The sequence below is a fragment of the Typopeltis vanoorti genome, chromosome 22, assembly GCF_054136105.1.
Source record: "Typopeltis vanoorti isolate ZY-2024b chromosome 22, IOZ_Tvanoo_1.0, whole genome shotgun sequence".
Taxonomy (NCBI): Eukaryota; Metazoa; Arthropoda; class Arachnida; order Uropygi; family Thelyphonidae; genus Typopeltis; species Typopeltis vanoorti.
Window position 1 is genome coordinate 89,117,473 of NC_143570.1, and position 26,104 is coordinate 89,143,576.

General features: G+C 35.8%; 1 protein-coding gene across 1 annotated transcript in view; it reads left to right on the forward strand.

Moving 5' to 3' along the window:
• The window catches only part of Elp2 (elongator complex protein 2), a 218,242-nt gene that overhangs the window by 109,019 nt on the left and 83,119 nt on the right, over nucleotides 1–26,104 (forward strand). The window contains exons 10-12 of the mRNA XM_090412092.1: nucleotides 5,313–5,435; nucleotides 13,893–14,045; nucleotides 19,720–19,908. Coding sequence (XP_090268218.1) covers nucleotides 5,313–5,435; nucleotides 13,893–14,045; nucleotides 19,720–19,908 — 465 coding nt within the window. The remainder of the gene's footprint in view (nucleotides 1–5,312; nucleotides 5,436–13,892; nucleotides 14,046–19,719; nucleotides 19,909–26,104) is intronic.

Here is a 26,104-nt window from a genome sequence, read left to right on the forward strand (position 1 = left end):
TGCTTACCTTCATCCCATATCTATTACAACAGCTATTCAATTTAGTCAGAGAATCTTGCAGACTTGTAGCGGATTTATTTAGAAGTATAACATCATCCACATAAAGCAAAGAGCTAACATTAACATCTCCAATTTTGATATCATGTTTAATACCACTTTCCTTCATAATATGATCCATATAGATAATGAATAACAGAGGGATAATGTACATCCTTGTCTCACACCAGATTTAACATTAAACCATCTTCCTGTACTTCCTTCAATTCTAACTGCTTACTTACAACTCAAATAAAGACTAAGTATTGCTTGATATAATGCCCCATTGACACCATATAACTGTAGCATAGTGAATAGCTTCTCTCTTGGCACCTTGTCATATGCCTTTTCCAAATCGACAAAACTTAAATACAGATCTGTTATATTCCCATGCTTTCTCGACTATTTGTCGTAAAGTGAAGATCTGATCCTGACAGCCTCTATTTGGCCTGAATCCAGCTTGTTCTTCACCAAGCTTTCTTCTCAACCGTTTCTCAAGTATACTTGCATAGATCTTGCCAGGAACACTCAGTAGGGAAATACCTCTGTAATTCTCACATTCAGTTTTATTTCCCTTTTTATATATGGGTACTATGAGAGCTCTACTCCAATCATCGGGAATTCGTCCCTCTGTCCAGGCTTTCTGAACTATGCAGTGCAGCCACTGCAAGACTCTTATACCACCATACTTCAGCATTTCTGGTCGAATATCATCTACTCCTGCTTCCTTTCCACATTTCAAGCCTTTGATGGCTTTTTCTACTTCAAGTATGGATATGTATTCCTGACTGCATGCCTGGTCAGTGTTTTTTACGACTGTGCTGGCATCACAGCTTGTTTCATTTAGCAGTTTTTCAAAGTAATTACTCCATACTTCAAGGATATCTTTTTCTCCCGTTTCCTTCATGTCACCTTTATCATCTCTAACTCCTTTTACTCTTTCCTCCATTCCTAAGCTTCTTCTTCAACATCCTCCAGAATATTTTGCCACCTTCTTGATATTTATTTTCTATATTCTTGCCAAAGTCCTCCAATGACTTTTGTTTAGCTAGTTTTACACAGTGTTTAGCATTCTTGCATTTGTCTCTGTATTCTCTAAGAGCACAAGCTGACTTATTTGACAGGAACTTTTGATATGCTTTCTTCTTTTCCTTCACTGTCTCTTTAACATCCTGTGTCCACCAGGGAGTTCTGATTTTTTTTATCCTTACAGACAACCTCACCACATGCCTCTCTGGCAGAATCAATCAATGTTTTCTTCAGAGTTTGCCACTGAATCTCCAAGGTTTGATTCCTGTTCTCAAACTCTTTCATTTTTTCTTCAATAATCTTTGTGTATTTTAGTCTACAATTCACATCTGAGAGCTGCTCAACTTTTATTCGCTTTTAAACTATCTTACATATTATTCTTTTCAATATGAAATTCAATTTTATCCTGCTCAAGACTAAATAGTGATCGCTTCCAATTTCAAATCCTCTGTACGCTCTGGTGTCCTGCACCAGGGAGAAAACATCACTATCAACAATAACATAATCAATGAGACTTTTCTTATTCCTTGCCTCTTCTCTCCATGTGAATTTGTGCACATTTTTATGTTGGAAGATGGTGTTAGTAATAACCAGTCCATGTCCTGAGCAGAAAACCAACACATATTTGTTATTATTATTAGCTTTGCTCTTTTCTCCAAATTTGAACATACAAAAATATTTTCCCAAAATATTTTTGTATGTCTCGCAATCATTTCCTACTCTGCTATTTAGATCCCCAACATGGACCAACTTTTCCTTTTTCATTGTGTCAGTTGCTTTTTCTAAAGCCTCAAAAAATTCCTCCACTTCTACCTTAGTAGGACCTTCTGTGGGACCATTGGCACAAATAAGTCTCATTGTCCAGTTTCCCATTCTCATATTTGCCCACATTACTCTACTTGAGACTGGCTGCCATTCAAGAAGATTAGCCTTGTATTTTGTGTTGAATACTATGGCTACTCCTTCTTTTCCTTGATTGTCATTTCCTGAATATAACATTTTGTATTTATTGCTCAGAAAGATCTCACCAGTTTTTGTCTTTTTTGTTTCAGTTACCCCTATTATGTCGATCTGGTACTTATCTAATTCCTCAGCTAGCTCCATTTCTTTGCCATTCAGGTTTCTTATGTTGATAGTACCGATCTTTAACTCTGGTGATGTTGAGTTTTGGTTTGTTTTCAGATTTGTTTCAGTAGCTGACTTTTCGCTGTTCACCCTGGTTCCCTGGCGAAAACAACGGAGGCCTTGCTCAACACGTTCATTGCCACTCACGCGATATCGCGTGATATGAATTCTCACCGTTCGGCTGATCATGCGTTATCACGTGGACGTCGCTATCAAGTTTCTAAAAAAATATAAAAAATTTGGCCACCACACGAAATTCCAATTTTCAGCTTGGCAATGAACGTGTTAACTGGGCGATGCTCCAGCCGGCATGAAATTTTGTCATGTCGTACTATCATTTTTTATTTTGGTTTAACCAATAAGAATACAATTTGGTCGACTAAATCCCCAATTACCAGCCCATCCTTGTTCATTCAGTATCCAAGTAGATACCCAACAGGGTGCACCATGAGAAGGTGAGGATACAACATTAGGTCAGAAGTCCCGTTGGTTCTCCCCATTCCTTTAAAGGCTATGTGGAGGTATCCTCTCAGTTATACAGCTTTGACCCTTAAGCACCCTGCAAACAAAGTTTGCACCTGAAAATATCTTCAGGACTGGGGTAAGGTAGTACAACACTAGGCAACTCGTAACAAATGTAGATTAAGCTAACATCACTCCTATCTCAGTATGTCCCATAATGCAAAACACATCTCCTTGCAGATATGTATTATGTTATGCATTAAGGGAAGGGCCACTACCCAGACTAGTTTCAACCTTTATTGAGGACTCTTCAGTGGGAGCCATGCCCAGAAGTGGAGATCCCAGGCAGAAGCAATGCCTAGGTCATCTTTACCTATAGGAGTTGCCTAAAGGTGTGCCACCTTTTTATTAAATTACTCTGGATTTAGAGAAAGATGTTGAAAGTTTATTTTTCACTTGGTTAGAGTATAATAAATTTAGTTTAATCCTTTATCCAAGTGTGAACAAACAAAGTTTGCACCTGAAAATATCTTCAGAACTGGGTTAAGGTAGTATAACACCAGGCAACTTGTAGCAAAGGTGGACCAATCTAACATCACTCCTATCTCAGTATCTCCCATAATGCAAAACACATCTCCTTGCGGATATGTATAATGTTATGCTTTAAGGGAAGGGCCACTACCAGACTAGTTTCGACCTTTATTGGGGTCTCTTCAGTAGTAGCCATACCCAGAAGTGGAGATACCAGGCAGAAGCAATGGCGAGGTCATCTTTACCCATAGGAGTTGCCAAAAGGTGTGCCAACTTTTTATTAGTGATGTTAGCTTGGTCCACCTTTGCTACGAGTTACCTGGTGTTGTACTCCCTTACCCCAGTCCTGAAGATATTTTTAGGCACAAACTTTGTTTGCTCACACTTGGATAAAGGATTAAACTAAATTTATTATAGTCTAACCAAGTGAAAAATAAACTTTCAACATCTTTCTCTAAATCCAGAGTAATTTAATAAAAAGGTGGCACACACTTTTTGGCAATTCATATAGGTAAAGATGAGCTAGGCATTGCTTCTGCCTGGGATCTCCACTTCTGGGTAGTGGTCTTTCCCTTAATGCATAACATTATACATATCTGCAAGGAGATGTGTTTTGCATTATGGGAGATACTGAGATAGGAGTAATGTTAGCTTGGTCCACCTTTGCTATGAGTTGCCTGGTGTTGTACTACCTTACCCCAGTCCTGAAGAAGATATTTTCAGGTGCAAACTTTGTTTGCTCACACTTGGATAAAGGATTAAACTAAATTTATCATAGTCTAACCAACTGAAAAATAAACTTTCAATTTCTACATTCTGTTACATCTTTCAAGTTTTTATTTTTATTTTTTTCACCAATAGATGCATAATCAAACCAGTTTGTGACATGAAGAACATTCATATGTTTGCATTAATAATGCCTATATCAGCATGAATCTTCAGCTTCTCATTTGTGTTCATGTTTGTTTGTTGCACTTGATATTGTTCAATGCACAACAGAAAATAAGTCTAAAGACCACTGGATCCATTTGGTGAGATTGTACTATCTCACCTTACCCCAGAGTTTATTATGACGTGCACATTCAAAGCACAAACATGCAAGAGCACTATCATGTTGTTCAATGATATGCATTTAATAGTTTTCCATTTGCAAAATTAGAACATGATCTTTTTTTTTTTAATAGATCCTTATGGATGTTAGTTGTTATGGGTTTTTTTATTGAAGAAGAAGAATGGTCCACTAACAATATTGTATAGTAAACTATACAGACATTGATCTTATGGTCATTGTTTTCAGCTTCATGCATTATATGAAGTGCTGCACCTCTGAGTCCCAAATTCCAACATTGTGTGGTTATCTTTCTTGATGTGTGAGATGTTAAATTCATCAGAAAATGCCACATTGCAGAAATATTTGATTATTATCTAAGTATTCATCCATATCCGCTCAAATAGCATGCATTTTTAGTTTGCTGCTGGATATAGTCACAACCATGATCCATTATGACATTTTATAAATTGTAGAACGAGGAATGTGTAACTGTCTAGATACATAGTTAGAATTGAGCCTCAAATAACCGATGCATGCATTCAGCTTGGCATCTGTGGTCCAAAATCTTCCATTGTTGTGGAAGACTTGGATTCTTATCCAGTACTCAGCCAGTTTCTGTAAACTTGTTTTGTCATTCACAGATCAACATTTTCATTGGTTGGGATACTTTGATATTCCGAAATTCTCCTGAACTTGTTAACCAACTGGCTTCTGTGGACCAGGACACATACATACCTCCTTTTCTCTTGAGAACCACTATTTTCACTCACTCACTACTTACTGCTTACTGGATGATGCAATAAACATATCTATTCTTTTTATCTTTTTTTAAATTCAATTTCACAATTTTCCAGGGACTTAATGGAGACTATTCTAATCTTTTGTGTGTTCTTTGGGCATATAACTTTAAAGTGAGGTCAAACTCATCATTTTTTATAAATTTTACAGAATTATAATACATTTTAAACAGGAATAACTGCTATTAAGATATAATTTTCAGAGGTTGGGCAAAGAGAGAGAGAGTGAAACTTAATGAATGAAACAACTTACCTGCTAATGACTGATTATGCTTTTCTAGGTTCGGGTTGGAGAAGTGGGTGGTAACACACTAGGATTTTATGGAGGGGTATTCAGTCCTGATGGAAAATCAATCATAGCACATGGATACCAGGGAGCATTTCATTTATGGCATTATAAGCAGGTAAGCCAGTAAATTAAAGTTTTGTTTAGAATGTAATCATTATTTTAAAAAAAAGAAATCCTCTAATCCCTTTTTATTCTTCAAAAGCAGCTGGACTCTACTCTACCCTTTTCCATTGCCAGAAATGAATCCATTTCTGCCACTGTGCTAAACAAAGCAGTGATGAAAATAAAACATACATTTCCATCTTGTGTTTCTAATCTTAATCACTATTATTATACGTGTATCATGCACATCCTATGTTTTTTTTTTTTTTTTTTTTTTTTTTTTTTTTTTCCTGAGTTTCAGTATTAAAAACAAAGTTTCTTCTGGGATCAAAAACCATACATAACTACTGTATGTCAAAGATTAGTTAACTATGGATCTGGTTGAAAAAAGGCTAGAAAATATTCTTGTAATTCATGACTAGAATTGAACCTGTAAGAATTTCTTTTGTCAGTCTGTCATCGTAGAAGTTATCACTAGACGACCTTTGTAATCATTATGGAAATTAAAAATGTTTCCTTAGTTGAATAAAAGCCTTGCTGTATTTTCTTTCTCTTGCCAGATTTATTTCAAATGTTTAATTGTTGATACGTTAGTTTGCATGCATTATCTATATTGCCATTCCATCTTTAATTTCTGGCCAACACCAATAATAATAATTATAATAGTTCTTTTGCTCTGTTATTATTATTTTATTTTTTTACTTACTAGAGTTGATTCGACAGGTTGGACCATTTTTTTGGTATATTGTGTATATAAATAAATATGTATATATAATTTGATTTGCTCCATAGGAGGAAAAATATATGCTTCTAAAGTAGAAAAACCTGCTATACTTGAATGACTAATGGGCTGGTGATGGGATGTGCAATATATATCCTCTCCTGACTATGCCAGATTATTGCTTAAGGGAGTCTTAATCACAGAATGTGGGAGAGGACACTGTTAAGGCCACACAGCACAAAACATTAAGTACTAGAAGTTGTATTAATGTCTTGTCTCCTCCACTGCATGCCTCAAGTTTCCAAACATTAGTTATGAAGAACACCAACAAAAATATCCGACAAAAATTAATTTTTAAAAAAAATCGCAAAATCCTCAAAATCCCATTGCATAAAATATACTTTCACTTCACTAACATTCATCCCTACAGCATAAATATAAATGATGAGCATTACTACTTATATGCTTCAAAACCCGATCTGTTATTTATCACATAATTGAACTTATATCTTGAGCTATCCAAACACTCTGCATGATTCTTACCATAAGAAAGGTAGTACATAGGTATCTGTCATATCCAAGATGGTCAGATTAGAGATTATTAAATGTTGAATCCTCCTCATTATACTCTACTCTTGTTCAACATTTCCCTGCCAAACTTTGTTCCATTTATTTGCTTTACTATTCTCCTAATTTTATAATTGCTCTGATGCATATGTATTTAATCTGAAGGTTAATTCTACAGTCTGGTTTCTAGAAGTTTGATTTCTGATTAGAACAAACAGTTGAAAACTGCTGGCAGGCCTCTGAAACTTTAATCAGAGCACTAGTGAAAGATGAACCTACAGACTCCCAGGCAGAGTTTGTGTCTTTTAAGTAATTCAATACAAAAACATCATTGATGCAAAAGGTTGTATTCTAATAAGGCACTCTAGTTAGTTTTGAAACTTAAGTTTTAAATTCAATTATTTGACTGTGAAATAAGGATGGATCTATAATATCATTTATTTCTGTAATTTATTAAACCAAAGTAATTAAAATCTTCATCATCATCAAATTCCTGCCATGTACCCTCAAGGGGTGTACAGGATATGATAGTACTACATGAAAAAAATTACATCATTACTAACTTCCTATCTACAATTTTCCTCCAAATCAGTCTGTTACTTGTCAAGGCTTCAACATTATCAGATCTTATATTTCTATCATCGAAGGCACTTTGTACCTTATCAATCCACCTATATCTTGGTCTTCCTCTGGGTCGTTTTCCTGCCAACCTGGCAGAGAACACTTGTTTTGCTAATCTTTCTTCGCCCATTCTGTTTAAGTGACCATACCACCTGAGATTAGCTCTGCTAACGCATTCTTGGATGTTGACAATGTCAACTTCTTTCCTAATATCATTGTTTTTAATATGATATTGCCATTGATACCATCTGTTCACGCCTATAATCTTTCTCAGGACTCTCATATCTGCGGTCTCTAGTCTTTGGTCAAGTGTTTTACTTCTGACCCAGCTCTCAGACCCATAAGTTAAAACTGGTTTGAACACTGTCTTGTATACAGCTAATTTAGTGTTACGACTAATTTCTCTCTTATTCCATATGAATTTATTCAATTGACTTCCTACCATACCAGCTTTGCTGATTCTGTTGTCTATTTCTATATTTAATTTACCATCTTCAGTAAAAATCATGCCTAAGTAGCTGAAATGTTTCACTTGTTCCACAGGTTCTCCATTCACAATACAGTTGACATTGTCAATGATTCTGCCTATTTTGATTGTCTTTGTCTTGTTATTGTTGAACTTCATACCATATCTATTACAACAGTTATTCAATTTAGTCAGTGAATCATGCAGACTTGTAGTGGATTTATTTAGAAGTATGATATCTTCCCCATTAAACAAAGAGCAGACATTAACATCTCCAATTTTGATATCATGTTTAATACCACTTTCCTTCATAATGTGATCCATACAGATAATGAATAACAGTGGGGATAATGTACATCCTTGTCTCACACCAGATTTAACATTAAACCATCTTCCTGTACATCCTTCAATTCTAACTGCTGACTTACAACTCAAATAAAGACTACGTTGCTTGCTATAATGCTCCATTCACACCATATAACTGTAGCGTATTGAATAGCTTCTCTCTTGGCACCTTGACATATGCCTTTTCCAAATCGACAAAACTTAAATACAGATCTCTGTTATATTCCCATGCTTTCTCGACTATTTGTCGTAAAGTGAAAATCTGATCCTGACAGCCTCTATTTGGTCTGAATCTAGCTTGTTCTTCACCAAGGTTTTCTTCCACAATTCTTTTCAACCGTTTCTCAAGTATAGTTGCATAGATCTTGCCAGGAACACTCAGTAGGGAAATACCTCTGTAATTCTCACATTCAGTTTTATTTCTCTTTTTATATATGGGTACTATGAGAGCTCTACTCCAATCATCGGGAATTCGTCCCTCTATCCAGGCTTTCTGAACTATGCAGTGCAGCCACTGTAAGACTTTTATACCACCATACTTCAGCATTTCTGGTCGAATATCATCTACTCCTGCTGCCTTTCCACATTTCAAGCCTTTGATGGCTTTTTCTACTTCAAGTATGGATATGTATTCCTGACTGCATGCCTGGTCAGTGTTTTTTAACACTGCGCTGTCATCACTGCTTGTTTCATTTAGCAGTTTTTCAAAGTAATTACTCCATACTTCAAGGATATCTTTTTCTCCTGTTTTCATGTCACCTTTATCATCTCTAACTCCTTTTACAGCACTCTTTCTTCCATTCCTAAGCTTCTTCAACATCCTCCAGAATATTTTGCCACCTTCTTGATATTTATTTTCTATATTCTTGCCAAAGTCCTCCCATGACTTTTGTTTAGCTAGTTTTACACAGTGTTTAGCATTCTTGCATTTGTCTCTGTATTCTCTAAGAGCACAAGCTGACTTATTTGACAGGAACTTTTGATATGCTTTCTTCTTTTCCTTCACTGCCTCTTTAACTTCCTGTGTCCACCAAGGAGTTCTGATTTTTTTATCCTTACAGACAACCTCACCACATGCCTCTCTGGCAGAATCAATCAATGTTTTCTTCAAAGTTTGCTACTGAATCTCCAAGGTTTGATTCCTGTTCTCAAACTCTTTCATTTTTTCTTCAATAATCTTTGTGTATTTTAATCTGCAATTCACATCTGAGAGCTGCTCAACTTTTATTCGCTTTAAAACTTTCTTACATGTTATTCTTTTCAATATGAAATTCAATTTTATCCTACTCAAGACTAAATAGTGATCACTTCCAATTTCAAATCTTCTGTACACTCTGGTGTCCTGCACCAGGGAGAAAACATCACTATCAACAATAACATAATCAATGAGACTTTTCTTATTCCTTGCCTCTTCTCTCCATGTGAATTTGTGCACATTTTTATGTTGGAACATGGTGTTAGTAATAACCAGTCCATGTCCTGAGCAGAAATCCAACAGATATTTGCCATTATTATTAGCTTTGCTCTTTTCTCCAAATTTTCCCAAAATATTTTTGTATGTCTCACAATTAGATTCTTTATTCAGTTATTATGGTTATTGTGCACTGACTGAGAGTTCATTATGAAAAAGACAACTTTCAAACATGGGATTGTTAGTATTGGAGAGATTCTTTTTCTCTTAGTTTCTGCCTAATCTCTAATAAGAACCAACAATGCAAAACAGCTCTCAGGTCATTGAAGCCTTATCAAAGCACCAGGAACTTCTGGGCATAGTTCATATCTTTTAAGTAGTGCAATACAAAGGCAGCACTGATGCAGAAACTTGTATTCTCATAATTTTTGTAATCAGTTTGTCATATATTGCACAGGAACCTCCATGTAGGGGGGGGGGGTCTAAAAACTGATTGCAATAGTCCCACAATATCTCATATCTCTTCTTGAATGCATTCATTCACAAAACATCACAACAGACTGACAATCCATTCTGCTCATACACTACTCTCCATGTGAAAAACTTAGTTTTCTCACCCTTGCTACGCACACTCTTACTCATTTGCTAGGGATGACTCTTCTGCTCCCTCTAGCCAAGTGCTAAACAATTTCCTCTGTATTAATCCTATAAAAAAAAAAAAAAAAACTCTTAGTAATTTTAGTGTTTCTGTCATAACCCCCCCCCCCTTCTGCTCCACCTATCACCCAACTTCTGCAACCCACAACTCACAATCAGTTGTCATATAGAACATTCCACAAACCACTCATCAAATTGGAGTTCTATGTTCTATATTACAACAGATTGTGAGTTGTGGGTTGCAACTTTGGTCACTCTACTCTAGATCCTCTCCACTACTTCCTCATTCCAAAGAATCCAAGATGACTAGATCTGTTCACAGATGTGGCTGTATCAAAGCTTCATAAAGAGGAATAGCTTCCTTATCTCAAATTGTTAGCATATTTTTCAATAACCAAGCAATCCTATGATCTACATTGGCCAATTTTTACAGCATGCCCCCAAAGAGTTTTTCCTCCTGTTTCTGTATTGTGGAACAGTCTTCCACCTGATGCATTTCTCAAGGAATACAATATACAGGTTTTCAAATCAAATGTAAACAAGTTTCTCCTTTCCCAACCCACTACCCATACAATTTACTTACGTCCTATAGGTTGATTAACCAACCTCTCATGTATGGGCTCAACATAAAAAGATAAATAATAATAATTAAAACTTCAGCTTTTATCTACCAGCACCTCAAAATACCTAGCTTCATTAGTTTCCTGGAGTACATTTCCATAAGTGTAGTACACAGCTTGAAATCTTTTCATCTCAAAATGTATAACTACAATTTTATGTATATTCAACTGGCTTCTACTATCTTTTATCTATACTGTCAGAAAATTTAAACCATCCTGTAAGCTTTCTACATTGTCCCAATTAACTGTTACACCATCTAATTTTGCATTATCAGCAGACAACTGAAAACATATCCCTTTGGATTATTTCCTGTGTTATTTGTGCACAAATAAAACAGCACTAGTCCAAGTACAGAGCCCCGTGGCACACTATTTGTCACCTGTATCTATCAGTCAGCATCATTGTATCATTATCACTGGCTTTGTATTCAGTATGTATAGCATTGTTCCTGTCATATTCTGTCAGATGCTCTTACAAAATCCAGTAATATCATCATATAGCCATTCTCGATAATCAACTAAACCATCACTCTATTATAAAAAATTTACTAAGGCATGACCTACCTTTCACAAAGCTGTGCTGTCCCTAGAGAATATTATATTTTTATCTACTCCTTTACAACATGAATTTTGTCTAACCAACTCTTTTCCAATACCTTTGCCACCACTCCCAAAATACTAATTGGTCTGTAATTTGCTATCAGTGTTATTTTTTGGAGCCTCTGTTATGTAAAGGAAATAATTTGTCCTATTGGGACTTTACCAGAGTTAAGTTAAACACCCTAGTCAGGGGCAGTGGCAATTTCTTTGTACATTTTAGTAATATATGAGCTGATATCTTATCTGTATCATGATATCATAGCTGTTCTCACTTTGATTCTACTTACTGACTAGAGGAACTTTTGCTAATCCTTCTTCAGCTGGCTGGTTCCCAAGTTAGTTGATCTGAAGCATGGGAAAATGGGTTTTATCTTCTGTAAACTCAAGAAAATCAACTGTGGAACCTGCACTATTTCAGACAAATAATATACTGTGTTAGAGTTAGAGACTATGAGATGGTGGCACTTGTCTGTCTCTCTTCACCAGAGGCCATGCATAATTAGTAATAGCCTTAGACCAGCTCTCTCTGATTGGCTACTGGTGGAGATTGAATTACTTCCTCAGTCTCCAAAAGTTAGATAGGACTAAAAATGGTCTTGCCTACTCCTATAGGGAATAAAAGACTAGTGGAAATCTAATCCCACAGAACCTTTATTCCCACATCAGTTCCTCTCATATCTGTCATAGCAATATTTTGCCTTGGATGACAGACCCTTGCAGTGTAGTCACTTAACAACTGAACTATTTTGTGTGCACCTGTCACCTGATTACCATCAGCACATCAGTTAAAGTTACCCTTCTAAAGTCATTCCTCCTTTTATTTGCAACAGTGAAAACTTATGTGGGATTTTCTTTAGACTGCTTATCTAATTTCTCCTCATAATCTGATTTTGCCTTCCTTAACATGCTGGTCACCTTTGTTGTCTGGGCCTTGAATTCATGAGTGTGCTGATTATCTTTCTCCTTATATACTTTTCACCCCTCTCCTCCCCACAACTTTTCAGCTCTTGCTTAATACTACTTGTCCATCTAATTCCTACTTGATTTCATCGTCCTGACCTCATATTGGTTCCCTCAGACACCTCTTGATCATCTTTCATCCACTGCTGACATCCTTCCCTCACAGATTCCTTGCCGGTGCATTTGTTCACATTGCCTCCCTTCTCATATAAGCAGCTTTTGGTTCCACTGATATTCCTTCTTAACTGAAAATTTCACATTTGGCAATCTCCCAAGTCAAAATCACATAATCACTCCCCCTCCCCCACTCAGAGGCAATGTGACTACTTTGGTTATGGGTAGATCTTATCCTGTGACCACTCTGTGATATGCTGTTGAAGCATATTACAGAGATATGCTTCAACAGTGATAATAAATTCTATTTCTTTCTTTCCACGTGATCTTTCTTCCTTCCATTTCATGTCCTTGTAGTTGAAAGTCCTTCCCCTCATAGTAATTACTTGACCTGCATCCTCTGGCCTATAGCAGCAATCAACTGCATATTTTATCCTATTATCCTGTATTTCACACCAGATTGTCCCAAAATACTCTTTTTGATTGTATTTCATCTGCCATCATCAGTAATACCCCTTCCTGATCCTATTCTCTCTATTGCCCTCACATTCTATTTCTGTTAATTACATCACCTGTTGTCAACCAAATCTCACCTATGCCTGTAAGTTTTGGTGAAGTTGTACCAACTAATGACAACTCTTCCCTCTTATTCATGATACTTCAGAATTTTTTTTATTCGTTTTCACACTTGCTCTCCTCATAGATGCCTCTACTGTCTAGCCCCTGACTTTCCACTTCTACAATCTCCCTCTCCCTCCCTCTCTCTCTCTCTCATTGAACAATGCTTTCCCGATACATATAACTCCAAATCCATTAAAGTGCAATCCATCAGTATTATATAATCACATTCGGGCCATAGGTCTACAAATTGTACCTTCCTTTTGAACTTGATTCTGAACTTTCACATGTTATTTTTCATCTTTTATATTATTAGTGCTTGCTAGAATAATCAGCTATTTCACCTTACCTTTTTTCATCCTAAGTGGATGCAAATTTATTAATATTATTTTTCTCTTGTTAATTATTCCTCTTATCACAGAATCATCATAAAAAAATAAAAAATTTGCCAAATTTTGAGCCAGTTTCACACCAGTTATCCTATTTTGCCTTTTATTCAATTGAATTTTAGTCAGTTGACAAAACAGATAGATCATTTAGAGAACATAGACATTTGACCTCCTAGCCATTAGCTTCAGCTGTAATTCCAATCAGTAAAGTATTATTGTTCCATGATGCACTGGATTACTGCTCTTACTTAACTAAGATGTCCATTATCATTGTTATTCATTTTTATATATATTAATTTCTGGGGTATATAATATCTTTTGAATAGATATATTCAATCTAAAAACATACTTTGTTGTATTTTCTCTTCTAAATATTTACAGAAAACTGACAGTTGGGAACCTGGTGTTACTGTTGGTGGACATTTTGATGAAGTTCAGGATATAGCATGGGATCCTGAGGGGAAATATTTTATAAGTTGTAGCTCAGATCAAACTACTCGCCTTCATGCTCCTTGGATTAGAGATTCTGGAAAGGTATTGTTTAGTATCTAGTATTTTAAAAATTTTAAGTAAATGTCAAAGTGAAATATGGTTTAAAAGCACAACTTGTCTGTTAATGTTTAATTTAATGATTATTGTATAACACTGATATATTGTGATGATTTTACATTAAACCTGAGAAATTAGTACCTTAATAAGTGCTGACCTATACAAAAAAAAAAAAAAAAAACATTAAAGATTAAAGTCTAATAGACAACAAAGTTAAATGAATTAACTGATTAAAACGGTTAATAAGTTCTTGGAACATAACATAAATCACTAATTGTTAGTCATGTTTTACTTAGATCTTGTAAGCTAGGTTTTTATTTTATTATTTTTTTTTTATTTGATTGTTTTGATGTCTTCAATTTCCATTACCCAAATTTAATTGAAGTTCATTAAATTATTGTAACATATGAGTTATTCATTGGGAGAAAAAAACTTATAACATGGACATTAACTTCATGGGGAATACTAAAGATAATTATTTTATTATTCACTAAGTTTCCAGCCAAGTAACTTGATCATCATGAAATAATTGGCCAGGCCAGTCGAGTAAGAGGATTAATTACTCCACTTTTAAACTTGCTACAGACTGTGGGGATTCCAGTCTCATAGAAAATAGCAGTGGCAGCACAGCCCATTCAGTATAAAATGAAAGTTATTGCTTTACTATCGCCATTCTTAAATTTTTCTATATTTATCTAAAAACCGTTATTTTCTTGTTTGTAATACAATACTGCTTGATAGTATTTTATATAATTCATTTTGTAGCAATACTTGTATTTCACATTAGTCAATGTATTGTGTGGGCTAGGGCTAGTATCTCTACTGGCTAGTATACTCAATGCTGGAGCTGCATTCAATGCAGACTGCACCAAACCACTATGTAGTGGGGGGGGGTTAATGGGTGATTTATGTGTAGTTTGGGCTTGTAGCATTGTAGCCCAAGATACGTTGCAACTTCACGAGCACAAACAACACAAATTAATGTCGTTGTCATTAAAATGGATCTAAAAACCGTTATTTTCTTGTTTGTAATACAATATCGCTTGATAGTATTTTATACAATTCATTTTGTAGCAATAATTGTATTTTGCAATAGTCAATGTACTGTGCAGGCTAGGACTGGTATCAGTACTGGCTAGTATACTCAATGTAGTAGCAACTGGAGCTGCATTCAATGCAGACCATACCAAACTGCTACCTAGTGGGGGTAATGCGTGATTTATGTGCAGTTTGGGCTGGTAGCATTGCAGTCCAAGACACGTTGCTACTACATGAGCACAAACAACACGAATTAACGTTGTTGTCATAGGTAAATATTGTGCAGTTTTATTTTTTCTATTTAATTCTGGAATTTAATTTATAGGACTTTGGCAAGAATATAGAAAATAAATATCAAGAAGGTGGCAAAATATTCTGGAGGTTATCGAAGAAGCTTAGAAATGGAGGAAAGAGTGCTGTAAAAGGAATTAGAGATGATAAAGGTGAAATGAAAACAGGAGAAAAAGATATCCTTGAAGTATGGAGTAATTACTTTGAAAAACTGCTAAATGAAACAAGCAGTGATGACAGCACAGTGATAAAAAAACACTGACCAGGCATGCAGTCAGGAATACATATCCATACTTGAAGTAGAAAAAGCCATCAAAGGCTTGAAATGTGGAAAGGCAGCAGGAGTAGATGATATTCGACCAGAAATGCTGAAGTATGGTGGTATAAGAGTCTTACAGTACAGTGGCTGCACTGCATAGTTCAGAAAGCCTGGACAGAGGGACGAATTCCTGATGATTGGAGTAGAGCTCTCATAGTACCCATATATAAAAGGGGAAATAAAACTGAATGTGAGAATTACAGAGGTATTTCCCTACTGAGTGTTCCTGACAAGATCTATGCAAGTATACTTGAGAAACGGTTGAGAAGAATTGTGGAAGAAAAGCTTGGTGAAGAACAAGCTGGATTCAGGCCAAATAGAGGCTGTCAGGATCAGATCTTCACTTTACGACAAATAGTCGAGAAATCATGGGAATATAACAAAGATCTGTATTTAAGTTTTGTCGATTTGGAAAAGGCATATGACAAGGTGCCAAGAGAGAAGCTATTCAGTACGCTGCAGTTATATGGTGTCAATGGGGCATTATATCAAGCAATACTTTGTCTTTATTTGAGTTGTGAGTCAGCAGTTAGAATTGAAGGAAGTACAGGAAGATGGTTTAATGTTAAATCTGGTGTGAGACAAGGATGTACATTATCCCCTCTGTTATTCATTATCTATATGGATCACATTATGAAGGAATGTGGTATTAAACCTGATATCAAAATTGGAGATGTTAATGTCAGCTCTTTGCTTTATATAAGCGGATGATGTTATACTTCTAAATAAATCCGCTACAAGTCTGCAAAATTCTCTGACTAAATTGAATAGCTGTTGTAATAGATATGGTATGAAGGTCAGCAATAAAAAGACAAAGACAATGAAAATAGGCAGAATCATTGAAAATGTCAACTGTGTTGTGAATGGAGAACCTGTGGAACAAGTAAAACATTTCAGCTACTTAGGCACAATTTTTACTGAAGATGGTAAACTAAATATAGAAATAGACAACAGAATCAGCAAAGCTGGTATGGTGGGAAGTCAATTGAATAAATTCATATGGAATAAGAAAGAAATTAGTCGGAACACTAAATTAGCTGTATACAAGACTGTGTTCAAACCAATTTTAACTTATGGATCTGAGAGCTGGGTCAGAAGTAAAACACTTGACCAAAGACTAGAGACCGCAGATATGAGAGTCCTGAGAAAGATTAGAGGCGTGAACAGATGGCATCAATGGCAATATCATATTAAAAATGAGGATATTAGGAAAGAACTTGACATTGTCAGCATCCAGGAATGCGTTAGCAGAGCTAATCTCAGATGGTATGGTCACTTAAATAGAATGGGAGAGGAAAGATTAGCAAAACAAGTGTTCTCTGCCAGGTTGGCAGGAAAACGACCCAGAGGAAGACCAAGATATAGGTGGATTGATACGGTACAAAGTGCCTTAGACGATAGAAATATAAGATCTGATAATGTTGGAGTCTTGACAAGTAACAGACTGATTTGGAGGAAAATTGTAGATAGGAAGTTAGTAATGATGTAATTTTTTCATGTAGTACTGTCATATCCTGTACCCCCCTTGAGGGTACATGGCAGGAATTTGATGATGATGATGATGATGATGATTTAATTTATGTCTTTGTAGAAATGAACAAAGAGAAGAATTCTGTTAAATGTTGTTAAATTCTGTTGTATTTTAGTTTTATTAATGGTATAATTTTTTCAATCCATATTGTTTTTTTTTTTTTTTTGCTACAGCCTCACCACTACAAATTCTTACAAGCCACCACTGGAGAATAGACATTATCAATATCCGTGTCTTCAGGTAGCAGATGATTTTCATTGCCACTTAAAAAAAAAAAAAACCATTTGTGGTCTGTAGAGCAGAGTTCCTGGATTATCTGTCTTAGACTATATTCCTAATATGCTAATGACACACTGATATTACTAATGAACTAATTTTATTTTCATATGGCTAAGCTTTCATCCAAGCAACTGGGTCATGATCCAAATGATAATAACCAATATATCCAAATTTTTTTAAATAACGAGACCTGTGGTGCGATCATAATTAAAAGAAACACACATATTAACCACAGTGAAAATTATTTAATTGTAAATATTTCATCAACCTATCAACCAAATTTACAACTTGTTACCCTCTCCTAAGGACAAACTCTCACCTTTGATGTTGCTTGGTGTTTATGAAATTCCATGCTCATGCAAATTGTCTTACTTTGGACAGACAGGTAGGTCTGTTCAGAAATGCATCTCAGAACATCAAGACCACATTCGTCTTTTTAAACCGCAGAAATCTGGCCTCTCTCAACACGGAATTGAAAATCCAAACCATAGGATCCATTGGGAAAAGTCTAAACTTTTACATAGATCTTTATATAAACATGAACGTTTATACAAAGAAAGTTCTGAAGCCCTACTACAAAACCTAAACTTAAACTGCAACGACGTTCTTACCATTCCTAAAGTATGGGAAACTGTCATACAAAATTGTGTTAAATAATAATTTTTTTTTTTTTTTCTGTAACATGTTATGCACGTTTAATGAGATTCTATTGTAATCATGCGCCCTAACTGTATGTTATTCCTGTATTGTTTTAAACTACTGTACTGATGATGTCCTAAGATACTTAGGATGAAATATTTACAATTAAATAATTTTCACTGTGATTAATATGTGTATTTCTTTTAATTAATATATCCAAATGATTACCAATTAATAATCTTTGGCATTAATCGATCATTGTCATCATTCAATTAATAAAGGGACATAAGTCCATAAAGGCCAGTCAGTTATGTGACAAAAGAAAAATCTACTGTAACCAATTTAAATAATAAATTAAGTGACCTGAATTTTTCATGTATTGGCATAAACATAAAAAGTATGAGATTATCTGGAAATACTAAGAAAACTTATAGATGTGAATCATTTTTTTTTTATAGGATAATTGGTAAAGTTTTGCACAATTTTCTAAGCAGACTATTAAGCCAAAAAGATGATTTCATTACATATGATTTAGTTTTTTACTGTGAATCCATAGCTGCAGATAACATTTCTAAGACTTTTTAATTGATTTAGGACTTATGGAGCTGTAGAATAGATAAAACCAATTTGAGAACACTTGTGATTAACAGGCATAATAGAATTCTTAATACCTTAGTTGATATAATCCTGGGGTGGATGGGTGCATCCTGTATCTTGTTTGAAAGGTTATGAATGGTATGGTCGGTCAATCTTGATTTATATGTCTTTAGGAACGGATGCATTCCATATGTTCTTGTAGGCATGTTTACAGTTCTGCCATCACATCCAAGATTAGGAATACTACACAAGTGGGATACCCTATGTGCACTCAGAAAAAAAGGGGGGAAGGAAAGAAGAGAACAGAAAGGATCCAGATTCTGTGGTGAAATAAAGAAGAAGCAAATTTTCTGAGTAATCTGAAGGCAGGCTGCAAGTTAAATTTCTTGAGGAATCTAATCACACATTCCAAAGGTATCTTTGATGTAAAGAATGTTAACTTTTCTGTTTTGTATCTGAGATTATAATATGAAAATTTCTCTATAAATACTATTAAAGGGCAGTTAGGTTATTGTTGACATAGCTGTTGTCAACAATTACTGTCTCAGTTGCAAATGATGAGAGTGTTAAGACAATCTATCTAATAATCTAGTCTTACGGTTAAATTTTGCAAAATGTGTAAGACTTATTTGATTCATTTTTTCCCCATCTGTAGACATGTTATTCTGAAATTTTGAAGTTTGGTATTTGGTGGTATCTTCATTAAAATTTGTAATCTTTTTCAATTTTGGTTTCATTCAGACCAAGTTTAGTGACAAAAAACAATACAAAATTTGTATATGTTAGAAATGGCAAAAATATCTATAGTACATAATTAAAAAACAGCTCTAGGTTCATTTCCTGTGATAACGGGTGCCATCACTCTACAAAAATGGTATTACAAATGCAACTTTTTTATTATTGTCTCAAATTATTTTCATACTTGGTATATGAAGTGAGCATTAATTGTCTCTTATTTATTACAGTCCAGTTGGCATGAGATGGCTCGTCCTCAGGTTCATGGATATGACATGAATTGTGTTGCCATGATTAATCGTTATCGATTTGTATCTGGAGCAGACGAGAAAGTTCTCCGTGTGTTTGAAGCACCTCGCAGTTTTGTGCTAAATATAAAAAATATATGCCATGTAGACATCAGCACATCAGGAGATGAGGTAAAACATAGTAAAGCACTATCTACTTTGTTATAGTCATATCTCACTATAGCAAACACTGCTGTACCACTCTGAAAGACTACTGAAAAGGCCGTACCAAAGTCCCATAAGTAGGCTGTTATTCTAAAGCAGATTCATTGTAACAACTTATCCATTATGACAAACTATTCATGTGGTTCCTATGTTTTTGCCATAGTGAAAATGTACTGTCTTTTATGAACATTTTAATGTGTTTTCTTTTTTTCATTGGTTTGTATATTGTAAAAAAATAATTTGATATATGTACATCATAACAAATGCTCCAAGTCATCATCATCATATTCCTGACATGTACCCTACATGAAAAACCCTACATTGAAAACCAAAAAAGAAATGGTAGTCTTGGTAGGTACTAATATTTTAAGTGGTGACAAAAAATAACATGAGAGAAGATATGAAAGGTCTGTTGGAAGAAGCGAGAAAGAGATCAGAGAGTAAAAATTGTGGGATTACTACAGATATGATAGTACTGAGTTAAGAAGGAGAGCGATGATAGCAAATGATTTCATGCACAGGCTATGTAGAAAATATGGATGTGAGATTTTAGATGTGTGGGGTGTGTTTGATGGCAGAAAAGATTTGTATAAGAATGACGACCTGCACTTGAATTCATTTGGCATCAGAAACCTGGAGAAATTACTTTTTGGTATGAGACCCAATGCAGAGAGTCAGGGAAACTAGATCATCAAGGGAGGAATAGGAAAAAATGTGTGTGAAAGTTCAGCTATGGTATACAAATGTGATAAAGATATATGAATGCCTTTGAACATGGTTATGTATGTAGTGAAGGAGTGGAAAAATATGCTTTGGGTTCGGACCTTTTAAGTATGTCTTGGGGAGGGGGGTGAAAATTCTAGAACATGACCAAATAGAGTGCATATCTAATTATAAGAATAGGCTAGGTTGTAATTTGTTATGTCTATACACAAATTCCATGAGCATTAGAGACAAAGGGGTTGAGTTTGTAGCTTTATTGAATACGATGTGGCCTAAGATTGTTGGCATTAGTGAAACCTGGCTATCAGGATCAGATATGGTAAGTGGGATGAGTGTAATGGATATACTATTTTTAGGAATGACAGAAGAGATAGGAGAGGAGGAGTGCTGCTAATGATATCAGATGACTTAAGTCCAGTTAGGGTAGAAATACAAGAAAACAATCATGGTAACAATGTCCCATGTAGCAATGAGTTTGAGTCTATCTGGTGTGAAGTGGAGGTTGACAGAATGAAATATATAGTGAGGTGTTGCTACAGACCTGGCGACTCAGTTGTAGGGGACGAAGAAATGCATTGCCAATTTAGCCTTATGAGTACCAAGCGAATCATCATTATGGGTGACTTTAATTTTCCAAACATTGATTGGGTAGAAGAAAAATCTCATGATAAGAAAGAACAGGAATTTATTGAATTGTTGCGAGACAACTTTCTCAAGCAGCATGTGAAAGAAGGAACTCAAGGTCAAAGAGTGTTGGATTTGCTCATAGCCTCAGAAGGGATCTCTGTCAAGAATATCACTATTTTACCACCAATTGGTGACAGTGATCATGTGCATTTCTTTCTTGGGAAGTATCTGCTTGTATTGAAGCTCCGATTAAAACAGGTTACGTGCTGAACTACAAAGAGGAAATTATGATCAACTTAGAAGAATATGATCTCTGGTCCCAAGGTATCAGTTACTGAATGGAAAAAATGTCAGCAATGCATGGGAATCTTTGAAAAAGTGGTTGAATGAGGCGGGATCTGAATGTATCCCTGGTGTTCAAAGAATAAATAGGTTGGGAGTGAAATGGATGTGCAGCCTTATTAAGCAAGAGATCCACAAGAAGAAGATGATGTGGAAAGAATATCGTGAGAATAAAAGTGAGAGGAGTTATGAAATATATAAAGCTCATGCCAGAAAAGTAACGAGTATTGTGAGAAAAGCGAAAACGGAGTGAAAAGAAATTGGAAATGCAAACTAAAATCAATCCAAAAGAATTTTATCATTATGCCGCAAGCAAAAGAAAGAATGAATGGGGAAGAATAACTTTATTGAATGCAGATGGTACACGAGTGTCAGAAGATAAGGAATTGTTCAGTTAATGAGTGCTCACTTTGCTAAGATATATCAACCAGGTGTCTGTAGCATGGTGCACAGTGCTACTGCTATGTTGGATGAAGAGTTAGAGGTTCATGAAAATGAGGATGAAAAGCTCTTGCATAGCCTGGATAAGAATTTGCCAGTAGGGACAGGTGGAATATCAGTCCGTCGGCTAAAGTAATGTTCAGCTGAATTGGCTAGGCCTTTCACACATTTGTATAGCTTGAGTATCAGCTCAGGAATGATACTACAGAAATGGAAGGAATGTATGATAGTTCCATTGCACTAGGGTGGTCTAAAAACTGATGTGTCTAACTACCGACCTATTAATATCTGTGGTGTGGTAGTGAAGATGTTAGAGAAGTTGGTAGGAACTCGCATACAGAAATGGGTAGACAAGCAGTCTATACTCTGCAGGGAACAGCATGGGTTTACTAAAGGAAGGTCATGTTTTAGCAATTTGCTCATATTTTATAACAGTGTTATGGCTGAGTTGGATAAAGGGAATGGATACACTATGATAATGTTGAATTTTTCTAAGGCATTTGATAAGATACCACACAACATGATGTTGCGTAAACTGGAGAATATGGGATTGGAATATAATCTATTGACTTGGATCAGGGGATTGTTGACAGACAGATATGAAAAAGTGGTATACAGCGGGTGTGAATCTGCCAGATTTTGGGAATCCGAAGCGATGTTGTCTTGACTTTCACATCTCCTGAGACACTTTGCAAGTGCGGCAGTAGGCAGCCTCTTAGGGGTGATTCCTGGACACTTTCGAGTGACTGACTGGCCTGCTATGCTTTTCTTCCCTTCCAGGATTAGCAGCCCTGGTAGAGTTAAGTTTCCTCACTTGTAGTAACTCATCAGATGAAGGCTCCGACTCTTATAGGCTGGTGCCAGGAAACTCGTTGAGTGTGATTCCAGATGTCTGTGTCTTGTTTGGAGGTGATCCTGCCACCTGTCTCAGTGGCATCCTCTGGAAGAAAGTTAAAAGAAAGCTCTGCAAAGACTGTCATCAACCCATTTCTTCAAGTTCTCATCATGCTTGTTCCGGCTGTCAAGGAGTTCCAAATCTCAAACACTTAGTATGTCAGGTCTGCGATCATGCATTCTCCATCGCAGTCAGCCTTGGCTTGCATTGCACCTCGAAACATCCAGCCGAAGCCAACGCTGCAATAAGAACAGAGCACATTGGACTGTTGAAGAAGAAAAGATCCTCTCTGATATTGATGGCTCGAGGGATAAAGAAAATCAATCAGGCTTTATTTAAGGTGTTCCCATTAAGATCCTTGGATGCCATCAAGTGTCATAGATGGAAAGCCAGTTACAAAGTCTTAGTTCAATAATTGGCAGCCCATCCACCACAGTTAGGGATAGGTAATATCTTCGTATCTACTATCTCCATCTTCCAGCCACTATCCTGCTGTTGAAGAAGAGGCTTTGATTCTCAGACTGACATAATCTCTAGATGATCTCATCTTCCAGAATATAACCATGAAATTCTTGAATCTCTCATCCAGACTCACCTTCTGAGAATGGATATCACAGATCAGTTAAATGACTACCTCCATGCTGAATTCTCCGAACACTTGATGCCTCGTCAACATCAGCCTACGTCTCATTCTACAATGACTTTGTCAAATAGGAAGCAGAGGAAGTGGACCTATGCAGCTATTCAGTAATAAAAGGAATATGGCAATGTGCTAAAACCATTCTTGATGGTGCTTCTCCTCCACCTCTAGCTGACTTATATGATGATTTTGTTAAATTCTGGCATGCAGTCTTTTCTGCTCCACCTCCACACTTTCTTGATTATGATAACCAACCTATGATATTGAGGTCCATTCCTGCCCTTCAAATATACCAGCCCGTCTCCATCCAGGAGATTAAAGCATCTCTTCCATCCAATTTCTCCACCTCTGGACCTGATGGCTTTCCTGTGTCTATGCTTCAGAAAGTGCCGTTGAAGATTCTTCAAGACTTATTGGACATTCTCCTTTCCAGTAAAGCAATACCACCAAAGCAGTCTACAAACAACTTACCAGATTAGCCATAGATAGCCCCCTCTCTCCTTCTTGTGCTGACTTATTCATGGAAGACCTAGAGGATAAAATCTTATCTCAAATTACCCCAAAACCGAAAAAAAACTTGGTACAGATATGTAGATGACATCTTTATCATTTGGAATCGTACGAAAGAAGAACTAATGGATTATCTCAACCAAATCAATAGTTTCACCATGCCATCAAATTCACATTAGAAATTGAAAAAGATGAAAAACTTCCATTCCTAGACATCCTAATAAAGAAACAAACCAATAACAGTATCAACCTGTCTATGTATAGAAAACTTACGAATACTGGACGTTACCTCCATTTCAACTCGTCACATCATATATCCCAGAAACTTAGCTTATCCATATGCTTAAGAAAAGAGCTATACAGTATACCACAAACCAAGATGACTTACACGAAGAATTAACTACAATATCCAGAGAGCTATCCTTAAATGGTTATCCTAAAAGACTCATCAACAAGATTCTCTTTTCAGATATACCACAAAGACAACGTGTTGACACCCAATACATCAGCACTGTAACTATTCCATTTGTTAGAACCATTTCCAAAAAATTAGCTATCCTTCTAAAACCACACAATATTAGAGTAACATTCAAGCCAGTCAACACTATTCGGAAATTTTTAAGATCACCGAAAGACCTTCATCCGTTCTACGAGTACTCTGGAGTATACAATATACCTTGTTCCTGTGGTGTTAGTTACATGGGTCAGACCTCTAGAAGCTTTGAAACGAGACAGAAGGAGCACATAGGCTATGTTAGAAACAACAGACAAGATATTTCAGGCCTTTCTTCCCACTTTGCATCTACCAACCATCTTATTGAGTGGGATAAGAGTCATATGCCCTATATAGAAGAGAACTACCATTCCAGAACCTTCAAGGAGGCTGCTATGGTCACCCGTTCAACAGGAAACCTGAATAAGAATCAAGGTCTAATCCTACCAGAAATTTTGAAAACTTTAATTAGATCACTAAACATCAAAGAAATGAACTTTTACATGAATTGTCTCATAACAAATAAATCATGTTCCTGAGACACGCGCATTGTCTCGCACAATACTAAATTTGTATGAATTAGAACTGTCAGTTAAAACCTAGTCTGTTAACTTCATATCGCTTACCAATTGTATCCCTGAAGATGCCGATAGCAAAAATCGGTGAAACTAGTAGGATGATAAATAAACTCACTTGACTAACATTCCTAAAATGTGTTATAGTGTCATGATTCTTTAAGTTAAAGGCAATATTTGAACATATATCTAAGATACTTAGATCTGTTGGTCTTCACATGAGCATTCTGCCCTGTTTCACAAGATTTCTTCATTTATGGATTCTCCAAGGACAGTCCTCTCCCATTGGCTTTCTGTGGTGTATATCCAGTCTCTTGCAGTTGTGATTTTTCTTTCTTTGTCTGTTTGTTGCAAGGAACATCAAAATTATAGTAAATACCATGAGCCAGAACAGTCTAGTCTTGCAGAATATGCTGTTTCACAGTTGTTTGAAGAAGTCTCAAGTACAGTAAGGCTTTATTGTACTTCAGTCTTTTCCACCTTGCAGCATTTTGCTTTACAATGATCCTTTCGTGTGACAATTTTCAAACATGACCATTGGCCATCTATATGATGCCACATTCACTCATATGATAGTTTTAGTGACATCTTTTAGTGTGTAAATTAACCAATATGCAGTTTTGATGAACTAAACTGAACTGTTTGTTTATAACATTTGCTGCTTCGTATCTCTCTCTTTTGCTGCAAATTATGAACTGTTTAAAAATATTATTTTATTTTATTGTTGTTAATAATGGCAGATAAAAATCAAAGTAAGGTGCTGTTGCTTCTAGTGAAAAGGAGACTCATAAATATTTTACATTAGATACTAAGATTAAAATTATTTATTACTAAAGTATAGAGAGCAAAAAGTTTCAATTTGGCATAAGTAAGATATTAAAATGGAAGATGTCATGGATACATCCTTATTTTATAAC